Consider the following 17,643-nt stretch of genomic DNA (forward strand, 5'->3'; position numbering starts at 1 on the left):
CTCATAGATAAAAAGCGCCCTCAGTCGACACCTTGACACATGCACAGCTACAGCATTAAGCAGTACGGAGTAGGACATGTAGGAGACTGTAATGCACAGCATCCCTGACCCTGAAAGGGGGACTGTTTTCATCATTTTTTTGCACCATCGGGATCGACTCAACCCTTATAGTACTTTAAGCGGACTGAACGTGAGTATGTCAGGAAGTACTGGGCATAGTCTTGGGGTGCAAGTATCCTCGACGATAGCCCCATAAATGTGGCCTATTTACTGGACTGCCTCCGTAAACATAGGCCACACATCCACATGTACAAAAACGTGTCGACTTTGCCAAATTTTGATTTTCACATTTAGGCTTACTTTGTAGGTTTCTTTTGCTTTAGGCCAAAAAAAAGAATATTTCTGCTTCCGGTTACCCGACCGACCCTATTTTTAGGCTGCGACCCTAAAAATTTTATCGGCAATTCCAAAAAAAAAAAAAAAAAAAAAAAAAATATTGAATAAATAAAAATAAAATCTTTTTGTCTTTTTGTCTTCACAAAATACCTCTCAACAAACCTTTTGCATAAAAAAATGCTTGTATTTATTTGTTTTCTTACTTACATTCGCTTTTTTTCAAAAGAAACCTCCGTTATTTTTACAAATTCGCTTCACGATATTAAACTACTTCGCAATTCGATGTCACGGTGACTATAATCACGTGGCGACGACTGGTTCCCGCCGCGCCGCGCAGGGGCCAATTTAAAAGACATGATGAAAATGCGGTAACCAGTCCCCAGTCCACAGTATGCGACCGATAGCGCACTAGCAGTGCAGGCCACTGTCAACTGGTCGGATTCGACATCGTAAAAATGCCAAGAAAACACCGATGGAGAAAGAACATTTTTGCAAGTTAATTTACAGAATTGATCTAGCTTGTCTGTGTATGTATTTTCTGTGTTCAAGAGTTCATTTTGAGATCGCACTACTCGTATTTGGAGTGATACATGCCGCGTGTTTCCCGAAATTTTTGACCGTCAAAACAGGTCTGTCGGCCCATGGTGGGCCACTCGCCACACATGCAAGCATCACACACCTCGGAGTTTTGGCCAGGTCCCCGCGTCTTGACTAGTGTTGTGCATATGGTGCGAACGACCTGAATTTTCCATTATTTTTTGAAATTATCGAACGTAAATATATTGACAATAATTAAAGGTAGGTTTTATTCACTTTTTGTTGCCATTTCGTGTATAGCTTTCGTAGTGCAATGGAAATAGTTCAGGCTAAAACTTCGCATATATTTGAATACCCCATTCAATCTGCATAAAAAAACTTGGCCAAAAAAAAAAAAATTCCGACCGACCGACCCTATTTTTGAAAGGCATGTAATCGGAAGCAGAACTATTTTTTTTTGGCCTTAGAAGCATTCTCACCCTCTATATAGGCTAATCAGAAAGTGCTGCCTTTTTCAGATGTCCATTTTTCGTGAAATTTCCAGATACATTTGCACACGTTTGCGTATCAAAATTTCAACATGAAATTTCACAAAAATTAGACATCTGAAAAAGGCAGCACTTTCTGATTAGCCTATATAGAGGGTGAGAATGCTTCTAAAGCAAAAAAAACCTACGAAGTTAGCCTAAATGTGAAAATCTAAATTTGGCAAAGTCGACACGTTTTTGTACATGTGGATGGGTGGCCTATGTTTACGGAGGCAGTCCAGTAAATAGGCCACATTTATGGGGCTACCTCGACGAATACAGGTCAACTCGCATGACTCGAGTCATACGCGAGCCAACTCGTACGCAGAACAACTCGTACGCGGGCCAACTCGTACGCGAGCCAACTCGTACGCGAGCCAACTCGTACACGAGCCAACTCGTACGCGGGACAACTCGTACGCGAGCCAACTCGTACGCGTGAGTATAGACGAAGCACCACAAAAAATTACTAACTAAAACTTTTGGTTCAGGCGTGTTCAGTTCAGGTAGGGAGGACGGCACTTTTTGCATTTTTTAAGATTTCACAGACAATTACAACGGTGCTAAAATTAGCTTCGTAGCTTCTTCTGGTGAGGAGTTATCACTATTTTAATGACAATTTCTAGGGGGTAGTTTTCTGTCAGCATTTTTCACTCAGACTCCAAAAACTTTCTAAAGCAATTACTTATGTATTTTCAAAGAAATATAAAATGGATTTGATACGAACAGACAGAGCAGGAACTTCCAAATACAGTGCTTTTTAAATTAGCCTCATACCTGTTTCATAGGTGGAGTTAAAGGGAATATACATCATTTGCTTTTGCTGTAATTTTCAGAAATGGATGGAATTTTGGAAATATAAAGCAAATATAGTTACACTGACTTTTGGAGGTTTTGGGTTCGAAAATGCTATAAAAACCAAGAAAAACGATCATTTTCCTGTAGTCTGGTTCCCTGACTCCATATAAGAAGAAACAGAGCAGTTTACATACATTGGGGAATTGTAAGGTCACGGAACCAGTCTAGCTGGCTCGTACCCGTTCATAGGTTTGTAATCGATTGCAAACAAGTGCAATGGTCAATTGGGCCAGTATTTGAAAAAAAAAGCCAGTTGTTTCCAACGCTGATCGGCCGATCAGCGTTGGAAATTGATACAAAAATACCACTTTTCTTGAAAATGACAGTATACCAGGTGCCATAATTTTACAGGATGCTTTAGACTGTCATTTACCAACATCCTATTAAGGTATTTCGCAAAAACTTGGTAGTTTTATTTTTCGATGTTTGCAAATGTTGTATATTCCCTTTAAAAGCTTTATTAGACCAACCAAATGTTAAGGAGGTTTTGAACCATGGCGATTTCCATTACATGCAACTTACATACATACTGATTTTGATTACTTTATTAATATTTTCATTTCGGTTTGCGGTAACACCATGTGATATTTTATTAATATTTGTTATTAATTTTTATTTTTTTATTAATTTGTTATTAATATGTGGTATTTTATTAATATTTGCAGGTATCCCTCTTACTAAATTCCTTCAGAAGCTGGTAGGAATGAATACTGGCATCACCGACATATAATGTTGAACCAGTCTGGATGAACAATGAGGCAGGCACATGAGCAATTTAACACATACAATGGAGATTTGTCTGACCAAATTGTGGATTCAGTGTTGTAACTTTCAAGTTCTAATGAAAACAAAAGCACAAAATAATTTTATAAACATAAATTGTTAGTTCAACAAATGATTTCACAGACAAGTCAAGCATATAAGTGCACACTTTGCAAGTATGCACAACTCTGTAAGAAATGTTAGGTGCCTATGCATAAAAGGTACTAAATGAAGACCATGCAGTTGTTATCAACGTCAGTGTTAAGGATAAGGCATCCATTTTTCAAGAATACTTGGGTGATGTAATATGAGATTAGCACTGCCAAATGCATGTAGTAAACTACCCTAGTATTTAATACAAAATACATTTTTGTCTACCAAATCTGTAGTCATGTGATTATAGAACTTACATACAATGCAGCCTGTACATGTGCATTAATAAACTTTCATTGATGAACTTGTGTCTTCTCACTTTTTCAATATTATTTTCAACTTTCTTGGCCTGGTTGAATTGACCTGGTTGCACATTATAATGTGCGCATGGCCCAGAACACATTTGACAGGTAGGCCTACCATCAAATTTGACCCCTTTCCTAAAAGCCCTTTGCAGCGTGAGTGCGACATAAAAATGTATTATTTTTAAGGTTCCATTGGCTTTGGAAGACTCCAAAGTTTCCAAAAATCAACCTTACAAGCTCCGTAAACCCCATTTTAATAAGGTTTTCTTGAAGAAAAGCTCAAGTTTTGAACCCAAAAAATCAATTTTTGCTTCGCAATTTTTCACTAAAATTTCATTTTCTTACCTTAAAATTGCACTAAAATCGCCAAGTTTGGTACTATCAGAAAGCTGAATTCATTCTCTGTCCAAATCTCACAACGAAAAACTCCTCACCCCGACCTCTCGCGCGAACAATGAGTAAAAACGAGAACACGATTACGTGTTTAAAAAACAAAATGGTCGCGTCCACGAAAAAAGTCTCTCTCTCAAAATAAAAGTTCAACGATCAAATTTTCCTTCAAATTGTACGTAAGTTTCAAATTAAATGGCATCAATCAAACAAACATGTTTTCTTCATTTTGGTGAGTTTTCTTTGACTTTGGGGCAGTATTTATACTAGAAATCAAAGATTTAAAAAAGAACGTTTTAGTGTGGTGTCAGATTGAAAGGCGAAAAATCGCCCTACCGCTGGTCTCGCTAGTTCAGGTCCCATGGAAAGAGGAAATTCAAATAAGGGTCGGTAGTCCTGCACATTTTTTTTTAAATCAGCTTTTTATTGCTCATAAGTTCATAACAAAAAAGTTGTTATTTTTCATGGACCACTCGCACACTGCACTGTCATGGCTTGTCGGACACTTCGCCCCATTTCCACTTCGCCCAATGTCACTTCGCCCCTAACTACTTCGCCCCATCCCCACTTCGCCCCATCCCCACTTCGCCTCATCCCCACTTCGCCCCATCCCTTCTTCGCCCCATCCCCACTTAGCCGGCACGTCTAAATTGTAGGTCAGGCAGCCTCCGTGGCTAAAAATAAACGTGATGACATATATGGCCCTTTTTCAAAGCTTGGCTTCGTTTCCGATTTCTCTTTATCACTAGTTTTAGCTTTTAATGTTCTGATCAAATTTTAAATAAATCACTTGCTTCGTAATATCATACAGTTATGATAATACAAAAAAATTTAATAGAAAATTATGATGAAATAAACATTAATTTGATGTGTGGCTCGGTCCCTGCGTCTCGAACACCTCAGAGAGTCTGTATTTTTCTGAGTTTCTGAATTGGGAGCATTTATTATCGGGGGTCTTTGGTAGTTCATGACTACATGTAACGGCTGGGACGAAGTGGGGCTCGGGTGAAGTGGGGATGGGGGGAAGTGGGGATGGGGATGGGGCGAAGTGGAAATGGGGCGAAGCGTCCGACACCCCTGTCATGGCCCACGCAGTAGGCTATACGACAAGATAATGCCAGGTAGTGAGAATTTATACCGTATATGTCCGCTGCATTTGTAGACTTCCAACAAAACTCTGCAACTATAGTGCCCCCCGCTATGTGTAAATTGAATAGTTGTATGTCTGGACAAATTCTCCACACTAGCTGCGTGGTTTGACGTGCATGCTGCGGCGTTGCACTACATATTGGTCGCAAATCGTTTTTTTTTCAATTTATCATCGAAACTTTTGAACTTGTACGTCGTTGCATGTATGTGATTGAAATTGTTGAAAATACATATGGCTACAATCACTGTCACAGATATAGTAATAAATCATTAATTTGGGGTGTGTGTTTTGGGGTAAACCTTTGGCGATCGTGCACTGTGAAAAGGCACATAGTTCAATTTCGGTCCGCGTACGAGTTGGCTGGCGTGCGAGTTGGTTTGCGTATGAGTTGGTCCGTGTATGAGTTGACCAATCCGCATACGAGTTGTTTCACGTACGAGTTGTCTCGCGTACGAGTTGACCTTTCCGCGTATGAGTTGTCTCCCGTACGAGTTGGTTCGCGTACGAGTTGTCCTGTTTCCTCCTCGACCCTCCATTATTGTTGATGTACCCTAACGTGGCGCGGCCCCCAACGTGGCGCACTTTGATTTTTCGTCTGTAGCACCTACCTAGAGCAAAAGTTTTAACTGAAATTTCACAGAAAGTACAATTTCATCAAGTTCTAAACACTCCTGTTCATAAATAGCGAGTTTATTTACCCGTAACAAAGTTAGAAGAAAATTTTATTTTGGCGTGATTTTCCGATTTTATTTTCAATTGCAAAGTGAACCCTCTGAAAATGCCCCGAAAAATAAAATAATTTTCTGGCAAACATCTGGCTGGGTATGTAAGAAGAGATATTAATTATTTATCAGAATTTATCAAGTTTACACAAATTCTTAAATGTTAATTTAAAATTTTCCGAGATTTATTCAATTTGTGCCCAATTTCCGGACGCCACCATTTTTGAATTTCGGATTAAATTTCATGAAATCGAAATCGCTCACAGAGGTTAAATAGCAAGCATTAATAAGGTAAAAGTACTAGTATTTTACTGCATGAATTTGAGGTTTGTCAACAAAGAGGTTTGGCAACACTACACGAGGAAAGTCGGGTAAGCTTCGAAGTGCGCCACGTTAGGGAACACGACTATATCTGCGCAGGTAACGCTTGCATACGCACGCGCGTTGTCACACACAAATTGAAGGTAAATGCGTAGAAAAAAGACCGTGTAGCTTTAGGGGGTCTGACAGCATGTTCGCATTGATATGCCTTTCTATGGGTCTTACGTGTAAGTAAGACCCATAGTTCTAGGGGTAGGTTTGGTGGACGTGGTTATGTCATGTGTGTAATGATCTTGCTCTGTAGGAGAACATTTCACCATTTTGTGTTACATTTCAATGATTTTGAAGGAACGCCTAGTATCGTTAGTCCACCTAAAACAAAGAGGATCTATTTCGGCGCACTCGCATTTAATTTGCGTTGGACAACGCGCGCGCGCGTTGCAAGCGTTACCTGTGCCGATTATGGTGACTCCAGGATATGTACAATTGTAGGATGAGAAGCCGTATTATCGCGGTACTTATCACATTTCTAGTTCGGAATAGAGATTGCCCACTATTCACTAACCTTCCCGAATTGCCCTGTCTTTTGTGTTGTATAACTCTTCCTTTTCAAATTGATAGGCCTATAAACAAATCCGACGGTGGTGTGGTTTATTTCGTGTACGATGCCTGTGAAAATAGATATGCTTAAAGTGTGCAAATGGAGGTGGACTCCCTATTATCGTGGGTTGCGGGAAGTGGTTTTATAAAGATCTCAACTTTTTTTTTCATAGTTAATATTTGACCAAAACATTTCCTGAATAAAGTCTGATATTTTCCCTGTAACGTTCAAGATGATTAAAGACTATGTGCCTGCAGGATTTCTTAAGACCCTGCCCCTCCCCCTGAAAGGAGAACAAAATCACTGAGACAAGTTTACTGATTGGCGATTGGGGGCGCCATTCACTTTACACGATGTGCCGTTTTATTTTTTTACACGCTGTCCTTATTTTGATCCCGTGAAACCAGACAATGGAACTTTCATGGACAGAGCACCATTAGAGATTTATTTTAACAAATAGACGGTACCTATTAGCAGACACGGTTAGGGAAAATTTGCAGGTTTGGAAAAAGTTAATATTTATTAAAAATCCTCAAAAGTCCCGAAAGACACAACATTTTTCAACCATTCTTTTTTTTACAACTCAGCAGAAAGTCCTTAATGCTTGGTGAACTGGATAAAAAATCTCCACTTGAAGGAGCTTTGGCAATGCAAAAAGAGAAATTTCCTTTGCCGCAATAATAATAGGAATGCCATGATAATGAATTAATAGGGAGTCCAACTGTACTTAACCTTACCCAGAATATCCACAGTATACAGCTTGGAAAGATTTCCATACTGGGCCGCCACTTTTTTCAAGCGCCAAAAAGTTGCATCCTGGTTTATGGTTATTCCTTCCACTTTCCCTTCTCTATCTACTCGCACCCTCTCCTTTCCTTTTTCTATTTATTAATCAGCAGGGTGACCGTAAGGTCATTGCCAAATTCTGCTAAATGCACTTCAAAAATCTGTCAGATTTATCAAAAATCTGCCAAATTCCTCAGAACTACTCGAAATACACCAGTGGCGTATCCAGTGGGGGGGGGGGGGGGCAGCCCTTGGTTACAGGCAAGGTGGGATTGGTTTTGGGGTCAAAAGGTCAAAGTTCAAGGTCACCGTGGTGAGTTAAAGGTAAATGGTTTCCGGATGATAACTTGAGTAAGAAATGAGATTTTGGTGTCTAACTTTGGTAGGGGGTTGCCCTTGGGAGTTGGGATTGGTTTTGGGGTCAAAAGGTCAAGGTCACCGTGGTGAGTTAAAGGTAAATGGTTTTCGGATGATAACTTGACTTTAGAAATGAAATTTTGGTGACTAACTTCGGTAGGGGTTTGCCAAAAAAGTACAGGCATGTTGGGATTGGTTCTGGGGTCAAAGGTCAAAGGTCAAGGTCACCATGTTCAGTTAAAGGTTAAATGTTTCCGGATGATAACTTGACTCTGGCTGAGGGGTTTCAACAGCAACCTGGTATTTTTTTGTTTATTCTTTATTGGTTCTTTTTCTGTTTTCCTTAATGTTCATGTGCTTGTTTTTTATTTGTCATGTTTGTTTGTAAGATTTGTCCTGTTCTAATAAATAATAATAATAATAATTAAGATGTTATGAAATTATTGCGTAAATTTCAGGCAAAACGCGGTTGGGTTTAACCATTAGTTGCAAATAACCATTTTTGTAGAATTCTGCCAGAAATCTGCAAAAAAAATCCATTCTGTCAAATTTCTGTCAAACTCATTTTTTAACCAAAAAATCTGTCAAAGTTAGACAAAAATCGGCTAAAACGGTCACCCTGTTAATCAGTCACTTACTTCATCGAGATTCAAACCTCAGACACTTGCTTGAAAGACGAGACTTTTACCACTAGACCACATGCACGCGCACGATCGCATTGCAATGATTAATCTTGTGATGTATTTGAATAATCAATTTAAATAAATTAGATATTCATGAGAAATTGAATATTCATAATGACATGTTGCACTATCATTGGCCGGCTCATGTGTTGTCACGGTTGTCAATGTCATGCGTATAACGCGACATACTGCTGTCTTCCAGACACTTCCAACTTAATTCTGCATGACGTGTGCATCCAAAATGTGCTCTAAAAACACATATTTCCTACAAATTTTTCGCATTTGCGAGACTTCCTGGATTCATCTTGGGTGAAATCACAAGGTGAGGTTAAATAAGTATGGAACTCTTCCCCCCGTACTACCCCGTAGAACTATATGGTGGGTCTTGTTACACAATTAATACCCATACGTGCCATAGGTAGGCATATCAACGCGAACATGCTACAATAATATACAGTGAACCAGTCCTTCATTTAAAGAAAATCCAGGAGAGCTATAAATCGCTCTCCTCAAATATTCGAGGAGAGCAAATCGCTCTCCTTAAAATCTACGGATAAACAGCGGTAAAACGACGGGTTACCATTGTTTTTGTTTTATTTTGAATATAAGGATTTATTCAAGGGGCTGCATTATTATTAGTTTTTGCATAATAACATATGCTCAAGTTGCGTTACTTTTTTCGTTTTTGTAACTGTAAGACAAGGTAAAATTTATTTTAAAAAACTAACTAAATGGAGATTAATAAAAGGTTTGACTACTGCTCAGGCTTTCATTTTTTAATACAGTTGTCAGTTGGTTCATCACTTGATTATACTTGGAAAATGGAGAGTTAATAAACGGCACATAAAGCAACTGAAAATTTGCTTTCAGAATTCAGATTCGTTAAAATTATATGAAATTTTGGCAGCCTGAACTATTTCAATTGCTCTACGAAAGCTTCACAAAAAGGGCCTCAAAATGACACAAACTTGCCTTAAGTTTTATCGAAAATATCTGCCGTCGATAATCTTAAAAATAATGGAAAATGCAGGTCAAGTATGCCATATACACAATGCTAGTCACGACGAGAAACTGGCTAACAACGTCTGAACTTCGCACTAGTACGAGCGTTTGTGATGCACTGTGTGTGGTGGGCCGGCAATGAGACTCGTTTCACGGTATAGGATTTCGGTGAAACACGCTGCATCGTTTCACTTCACATACCAGTAAAACTTCCTCAAAATAAATTCATGAACACGGGAAATACATACACAGACAAGAGAGATCAAGTTTTGTGAATAAGCTTGCAAAGATCGTCCTTCTCAATCGCTGTTTTCTTGGCATTTTTATGATGTCTATTCCGTCCGGCCTGCACGCAAAACACTGTACGGCAGGCAGTGCATTGCACCGCGCGCGACTATTACATTGACTGGTTACCGCATTTTCATCATGCCTTCATTGGGACTTAGTGCGCGGCGCAGCGGGAACCAGTCATTGCTGCACTCGCACGTACGGGCCCACGTGTTTTCATGCAGCTCTACGCGATATGCAGATTGTGCACGCACAGTATACAACCTCTGTACACACACGATCTTATACAGTACGTACGAGCTCGGTGTTCGTTCATATACCAACGAAAAATACGTGTAGCTTAAGACTTAAAATCCTTTGCGTTTTTATCACTTCTTATTTTTAAACTTCCCGTGTTTGATGAGCCCTCTTTTGGATTTCTGAGGAGCGCTATTTTTGGCGCTCCTTCGAGACAGTCGAGGAGCGCCTGCGCAATCGCGCTCCTTAAAAATGAAGGACTGGTGAACCTAGAGTTGAGTTTTGGAGTGGCCGCTGTATATTTTACCCCAAGACTTGGCTTAGCCCCATAAATGTGGCCTATTTTTACTGGACTACCTCTGTAAAGTAATGCCACACTCCTTGAATTCACTTAAACCATGAGGACTTGTCACCAATTTTGTTTCCACATTCAGACTGCGTGCCTAGTTGATTTATGCTTTAAAAATACATTGTACACTCGCCCTCTTATTAACAAATTCATCCAAATGTGGATGACTCTTAGTCTTGGCATCAGTTTGTGTGTAACTCAATTGCAAGCTTAGTCCAACTGAGCAATGCAAAAATGACCTCTTGCATCAATCCTTTCTGTATAGTGCGCCTTCATGCGTGTATATAGCGTCAGGAACGGAATGGCTGCCGCATGCTGCGGTATATCGTGTGCGTACGTACATCGCGATCGTATGGCTTGCTGGCTGATGGTACACGCATGAGTCTGAAGGGAAACATCCCGGGTGGATTCTGTTCTGAAATTTGCAAAAAAAAGATGAAAAAAAGAATCCGCGTTCCGTACTCAAAACGGAGAAGTAACATGTTCATGAAATTCGCTTGCTTGTGCACGTGCGGGCACGGGTAGAATCAGACAGGCCAATCACAGTTAGTCTGGTTCCCTGACCCATCGTCCTTCAGTCTTCAAAATGGGAATACAGTCTAAATCACCGTGGGCTCTAATAAGGCGCCCAATTAAGGCGCCCAATCGATTGGCCCACTAAAATTGGCCCATGTGATGCTTGCCGTGCGCGCGAACACGCACAACTCAAAGTCAAGCGATCTTCATCAACGTGTATCTTCTCTATGTTGCCCTGTACGAAACGTAGATTTTGTCATTTTTTTGTTTTTGCAAATAGGCCTATCAGGACAGAATCCACCCGGGATGTTTGGGTGCAATACGTGAGAATATCAAGAAGTACCAGTTTAGGAGAAAACTGTGCAGCGGTTTTCTGACAATAGACTACATTTACATTTGGTACTTAGTCGTCGTTTCGTAGTAGTCAATCAATTCAATGGTGATGCTGTCTATGGGGCTCTGCTACGCGGAGCAGCCATAGTTCTAGGGGTAGGAGGGGGCGGGGGGAATAAAAAGGGCAAATGTTCCCCTGCCCACGCTCAAAAAATGATAAATTGAGAATACATGTATGTTGAAAAAGTTAAGTAACTTTTGGGAAAAATGTGCTTTGCCCCCCACCCCTTGGAAAAATACTGGAGACACCCATGTCTTTCTTACAGATTAGAATATAAGTTTTAGGGGACCAATATAGTTGGTTGATGCTTGGGTGTGAAGGATTGTTTGGACATTAGGAAATTGTTATTCAAGTGCAAGAGAAATTTTTGTCTTGATAAACAACATTATTGAGAGTATAAAAGTGGACTGACCTAGTCCGAGTAACTTGGACCCAACTTATCGCCTTTTTAACATTCAGACATGGTCTGGTGATAGTGGGGTCCAAGCAACAGTGCTACCATCGCGCGACACAATTCTGCCGTTGACCCAAAAATCCAAAATTGCCCAACAAAAATATCAGATTTCACCCTCAAAACGGCCTCCAAATTACTAGCATAGCTGCCAACTATTACAAATTTTTCGTAATTATTACGAATTTTTTGTTAATTTACGAAAATACAAATTGCCACTAAAAAATTACGAATTTTCCATTTTCTACCTAACGAAAAAAATAAATACTTGTAAAGTATCGTTTTTGCCCGAAAACTTCTGGCGAAATGTTACGATAATGGATGGACTGGTGACAAGTCTAATAAGCAGTGCAGTCAAGCACCTAATAGACATCATTGCAGTGTGCGCAGTGGAGTACTTGAGGACCAGACTAAAAATATTTTTCAGTGGTGTGTGATTTGTGTGCACCTACCATGTGGATGTGTGGTTGTACCATAGAGCTACATGTATATTAAATTACTAGAGCACTAACTTTGAGTACAAAGTAATGCCTGCTGGGCGCATCCATGTTTGTGCACAAACCTATGGAGACCTAGAAATTTTATACGGCTTTTGTACGGCTAATTGCATATCTGCGTTTGTATTCCATACCGGTGCGTTATCAAAGCCAATACGCCCAAAACCGAAACGCACTCCCTGAATCAGCAAAATGAGCGTGTCATTTTGCTCTACGCAAATAGCGCAACGCGTGCACGTATTCGCTGCAGATGCTTTTTGCCGTCACGGTTTTTTTTAACCGTCAATGACGCGCTTAAGCTGTTTGCGTATGTTCTACTTGCGCGTTGCATGTAGAGTATACTTTCAAAATTCAATCCATCTAATTTCATTATGTTCTACAAACACGCACATGAATTCAAAATGTCTGCGCCCAGGACGGCTTCAAAGCATCTCCGCGCGCAGAATGACGAGTAAGCGCTCTTTTAATTTAATATAGCTCTATGGGTTGTACTGACTACTTTTCAATTGGTCGCTTATTGATCCTGTGGGATGAGACCCATCAGTGGGAGATTTTGATCATGGAATTTAATAAGAGTATGGTTGGAATAATTGGTAATAGAGTTTGAGTTTATCACAACGTCCAGAAAAGATAATCAGCAGCGTTTGCAAGGTATGTTGGCAGGATATTTCTATTGCATACGGTGGCCCTAATTCATTGACATTGTATGTAAAAACATGATACGAACTCGAAACTCAACATCGATAGCATGCATTTCAAAAAATATGCGCACGTTATAATTGTATTTGACTTCAACAAACAAATACAGACAGTAAAACAAAATTAATTTAATAAAAAACTTTTAATTTTTTTTTTTTTTTTTTTTTTTTAATTATCCTATGGTATACAGTACATTATTAATCACAACAAGAAGGGTATGCACATGTATGTGTACATGTAAACCATGTACCTGTACTCGAAGTTGGTAAAGCTGGTACATGTACATACACTGTTAATATACGAGCAGTTGAAAATGACCGCGCGGGTTGATTACTAATTTGGATTTTGAAAAGTTGGCAGCTATGTACTAGATACGCCACCTGAGGTACAAGTAGAGATCAATGATTAAGACTGAAGTACTAAAGTTTACTAACGATTCGGATGAAAAGTGAAATTTCCTGTTCAATTCCTTCCTTCCTCCCTTCCTTCCATAGAGTGCAGTCCTAAAAGAGATGAGTATAGTCACACTGTGGTGTTGAGTAACACGCCAGGCTGTCGCGTATCGTATTACAAGCTTCACGTGATTTTCGAGATCGCTCCACGTTTTCCCCGCTCCACATGTGTAGTGTACGCGATATATGTATGGTACCCACATACATCGCGTACACTACACATGTGGAGCGGGGAATACATGGAGCGATGCACAGTGACATCATGAGATACGATGTACGTACGACAACCGCGTGTGTTGGAGATAGCTTCAATAAAGACTTCGCGAACTGTTCGCGAATGTTCGCGAATGTTCGCGAATATCTGTCCGACGCTAAGAGCAAACCAGTTCGCGAACTTCGCGAAGCTTCTCATCCATGCGTGGTCAAGTTAATGAGGTAGTCACGAAACCTGCGCCTTTGTTATGTTAATGGACTTGTTTTTGAGAAACACCTCCGAAATCATTACAAAATGTCATATTTTAGTTTTTCTTGTACTGTTTGAAGTTGATTATTAGATTCAGGAATGACTGCTGCATGGTATGAGGTATGTCGAATGGAATCTGGGTTGGGATAATAGAGGGAAAATTGACCATTTGTGTGATACCATGGGTGATACACTGGAGATATAGAATGTATAGGGTCACGTTTGCTGCCGAGTCAGATCATGGATCATGTGTTCATGATAATGTTCACTTGTTTCACTTCAAGATGTTTGGAGATAATGTTATTTGTTGGTTGGTTACCCAGAGCAGCACTTACACATTCCATTGTTAATTTTGAATTTTAAACGAAACAGACTTCTTTTCCCCCTTTTTTTTTTATTGCAGTGAAAACGCAGAATGGTGAAGATTCGACAAAAGCGGTGCATCATCACCTTGTTGCCACTCCTTGGAATATTGCTGTTACTCTTTGGAATATTTCAAACCAAAATCGTTCAAGATGGAAATCTTGCCTCAACATCCAAAAGCATCCTCAAGACTTTACAGTTTGCAGTCAAAGTGAATGATGAGCGTGTGATGTTGTTGGAACCCATGAGAGATGAAAGCAAACTGGTGAAAGTTGTCCCAGTAGACACCTTACATTCACAGATTCATGTACACATTCAAGATGATCACAGTAATGGAAGTCTGTTGAGTTCTGAAGGATTACTAGCAATAAAAGAAGTGTCATTATTAAGGTCAAATACACTTGATAAGTCTAGTAAAACGGCATTAATAGCTCAACACAAATTAGACAACCCGACGGACACCTTCCGCTTTCAAGCTGTCAACCCTGCGCTGCATACCACACCAGAACACAGTAAGATACAAATCCTCATTGTGACTAATCGGCGCTCTGGATCCTCTTTTTTAGGCCAGTTTTTCAATCAGCATCCTGATGTGTTCTTCCAGTTTGAGCCACTAAAATTAACGGAGTGGAAACAAGAATTCTATCCAGACGGAATTGAATACCTTCGTCACTTGTTAAAGTGCCAATTTGACAAAACGCCGTACTTGGTGGAATTTTATAACCGTGAACCTCTTCATCGAGCTAGTAGTAAAGTGATGAATGACTTTCCCCTGTGCAATCTGACAGAGTCCCTCCCAAAAAAGTCAAGGTATAAGGTGAGGTGTCCTCCATTGGAAACATTACCCCTTATACAAACTTGTCAGAAGAAGCAGCATCAGACAATCAAACTAATAAGGCTGTACAGCATAGCATCCTTAGAACCAATTGCCCTTGACCATGATATCAACTTAAAGATAATTCACCTAGTGCGAGACCCTCGGGCAACTTACATTTCAAGAAGTCGAATACCTGGTGCAAATGTTTCCTCAGTGCTTGGTAAGTCACTTGATGCTGGCATTTCCTACTTGTGTAGACGCATAAATCGTAACTTGGACTTCATTCGTAGCCAGCCAGCATGGCTACAAGGAAAGTACAAACTAGTCCGTTATGAAGACATTGCAAACAATCCCAAAAAGCTTGCACAAGAAATTTATAAATTCACTGGCTTGGGGCAACTACCACAAGAAGTTCTTAAGTGGATACAAAGTAACACTCAGAAATCGGCCATCAAACCAAATATGCAACCGGGTGAAAGCCACTACTCTACCACCAGAAATGCATCACAGGTCCCTGAAGCATGGAGGTATGAAGTACCACTCAAAGTGGTGCTTCGAATGCAAGAATTCTGCAGAGAGACTTTGAGATACCTTGGTTATCGTGAAGTCAGAACAACAAAGGAGTTACTGGACAAGAACAGAAGTTTGGTTGCACAACTCAAAACGTCATGATGAAATTTGTCTTTCAATATTATTTTATTTTTTTACTTAAACTTTATTTACCTCGTACCAATGTATAAGTATTGTTATTGTTTTTTACATTTGTTCTGTTCTAATGCACCAGAGAAGTAGAAGTAGTCTCACATGCAAGCTTATGTTCTACCACCTAACCAATCAGGGCTCAAATTCATGGCTAACTGCAGAATTCTGCGCTTATGGTCACTGTTCTGTGCTAACCGCACTAGCACAAAAATTCTGTGCTAACCCTGTAAGCACAGAAGTCTTACTTACAATGTATGGGATGCACGCTTGTGCAGAAGCCAACATTCTGTAACATTTCTTACTGTAAGCGCATGATTTTCTGCTATAGTACACGTATGCAGGGATTTGTGGCTAGCAGTAAGCAGAGCCATGACATTTGGCGCAGTAGTACAGTGTGTTCCAAAAAAAGCTGGCCCGGACAATTCAGCAGCCATATCTTCATGTGTTTGTGTTTTTCATGCTGTTGATGTTGTTTATTACCTGTGGAAAAGAAACTGAATTGATTGAAGAGAAGAGACTGTGTCTGTGAAGAGACTGACAATAAGAGACTGTGTGTTTTATTTCCATGTTTATGTTTTATGAAATAAAGACGCACTCTCTTCATGTTTGCATGTGAAATGTGTTCGTGTGTAATACAGGTTCATGGTTGCCCTCTCTCCACTTATTTACCAGCACAAGCTAATGCTGCAAAAAGTGTAAGTCTCAATTTAATAGAGCTCTAACATTTCTAGTCGTGGCTTTCAGTGTTTGTTTCAATCAATTCAGTTTCTTTTTCCACAGCAATAAACAACATCAACAGCATGAAAAAAAACCCACAAAGTTTAGTCTTACATGAATATTTGTTTAGATATGGTCACTGATTCGTCTGGACCCACTTTTTTCTGGGACACACTGAATGAGGAACATCATATTCAGAGATACTTTTATACATGTATCTCGACTACCACCCTCAAACCGTGTTCTATACCTTATACATATTCTTAAGCGACTGGTCCATCCATCATCACGTGTCAGCTGCTAGTTTATAAGGAAAACAGACAAGAAGTCACACACAGGAATAAATAGGTATGTGAGCAGTTGACTACTGCATGGTTTACCATTGAAAATCCTGGCTATATGCCACTGTGTGCAGGTACAATGCACTTTTGTTGTATCATAGAGCTACATGTAGGACCATGTCTTTGATACTGTGATTGCACTGGTCTAGAATGGTCATTGTGTCCTTTCTATAAAAAAAATCCATTTACTGCATGTACAATGCGTGCATAAAAACTTTTTTTTTTTTTACAGTGCATTGCATAATTACCCATGCATTGTGCATAAAGGTTGGCATGAGCGTACGACTGAGAGCAACGACCAATCAGTCTCATGTCTGGCAAGAAAGCTTGCAGGCAACAAAAGGTTACACTACATACCGATAGTAAAAGCTTAATAACTGCCACAAAGTCACTTTAATAAAACATGATACATGTATTACCAAAGCATCTTTGGCTTCGCTAATATTTATATTTATACTTAATTACTGTAGTAGCATGTATGTTTTCAGAGATGGAAGTTTTACTGATGGTCCATAGCTTGTTGAACAAAGCATGTAACCATGCGCTCACTTGTACATGTAGGTCCATGTGTAGAGTTTAGTAATGAATTGATCCTGATGCACTTTGACTGAATCATGCCTTGTTTTTCTGGGCAGTGTTGTGGCATGTTAAACCAGAAAGTACTGTAATTACCAGTATTTAAATGCACAAACCACTTTGAAGTGCCCTTTTGGGTAGGAACAGGCTAGCCATCTGTGATCTGATATTTAAAAAAAAATGGTATACCCTGCATCATGATGTTCCAGTTTAAAGGGAATGTACAACATT

General features: G+C 39.7%; 1 protein-coding gene across 1 annotated transcript; it reads left to right on the forward strand.

Annotated features, from left to right (window-relative positions):
* Positions 1-12: 12 nt before the first annotated feature.
* Positions 13-17,361, forward strand: LOC119739557 (carbohydrate sulfotransferase 1-like). Its single transcript, XM_038214545.1, has 2 exons — positions 13-190; positions 14,300-17,361. Exon 2 carries the CDS (start codon positions 14,312-14,314, stop codon positions 15,746-15,748), a length of 1,437 nt encoding a protein of 478 aa, XP_038070473.1. The 5' UTR covers positions 13-190; positions 14,300-14,311; the 3' UTR covers positions 15,749-17,361.
* The last annotated feature ends 282 nt before the right edge of the window (positions 17,362-17,643 follow it).

This window comes from Patiria miniata, unplaced genomic scaffold (genome assembly GCF_015706575.1).
Source record: "Patiria miniata isolate m_02_andy unplaced genomic scaffold, ASM1570657v1 HiC_scaffold_30, whole genome shotgun sequence".
NCBI classification, from domain to species: domain Eukaryota; kingdom Metazoa; phylum Echinodermata; class Asteroidea; order Valvatida; family Asterinidae; genus Patiria; species Patiria miniata.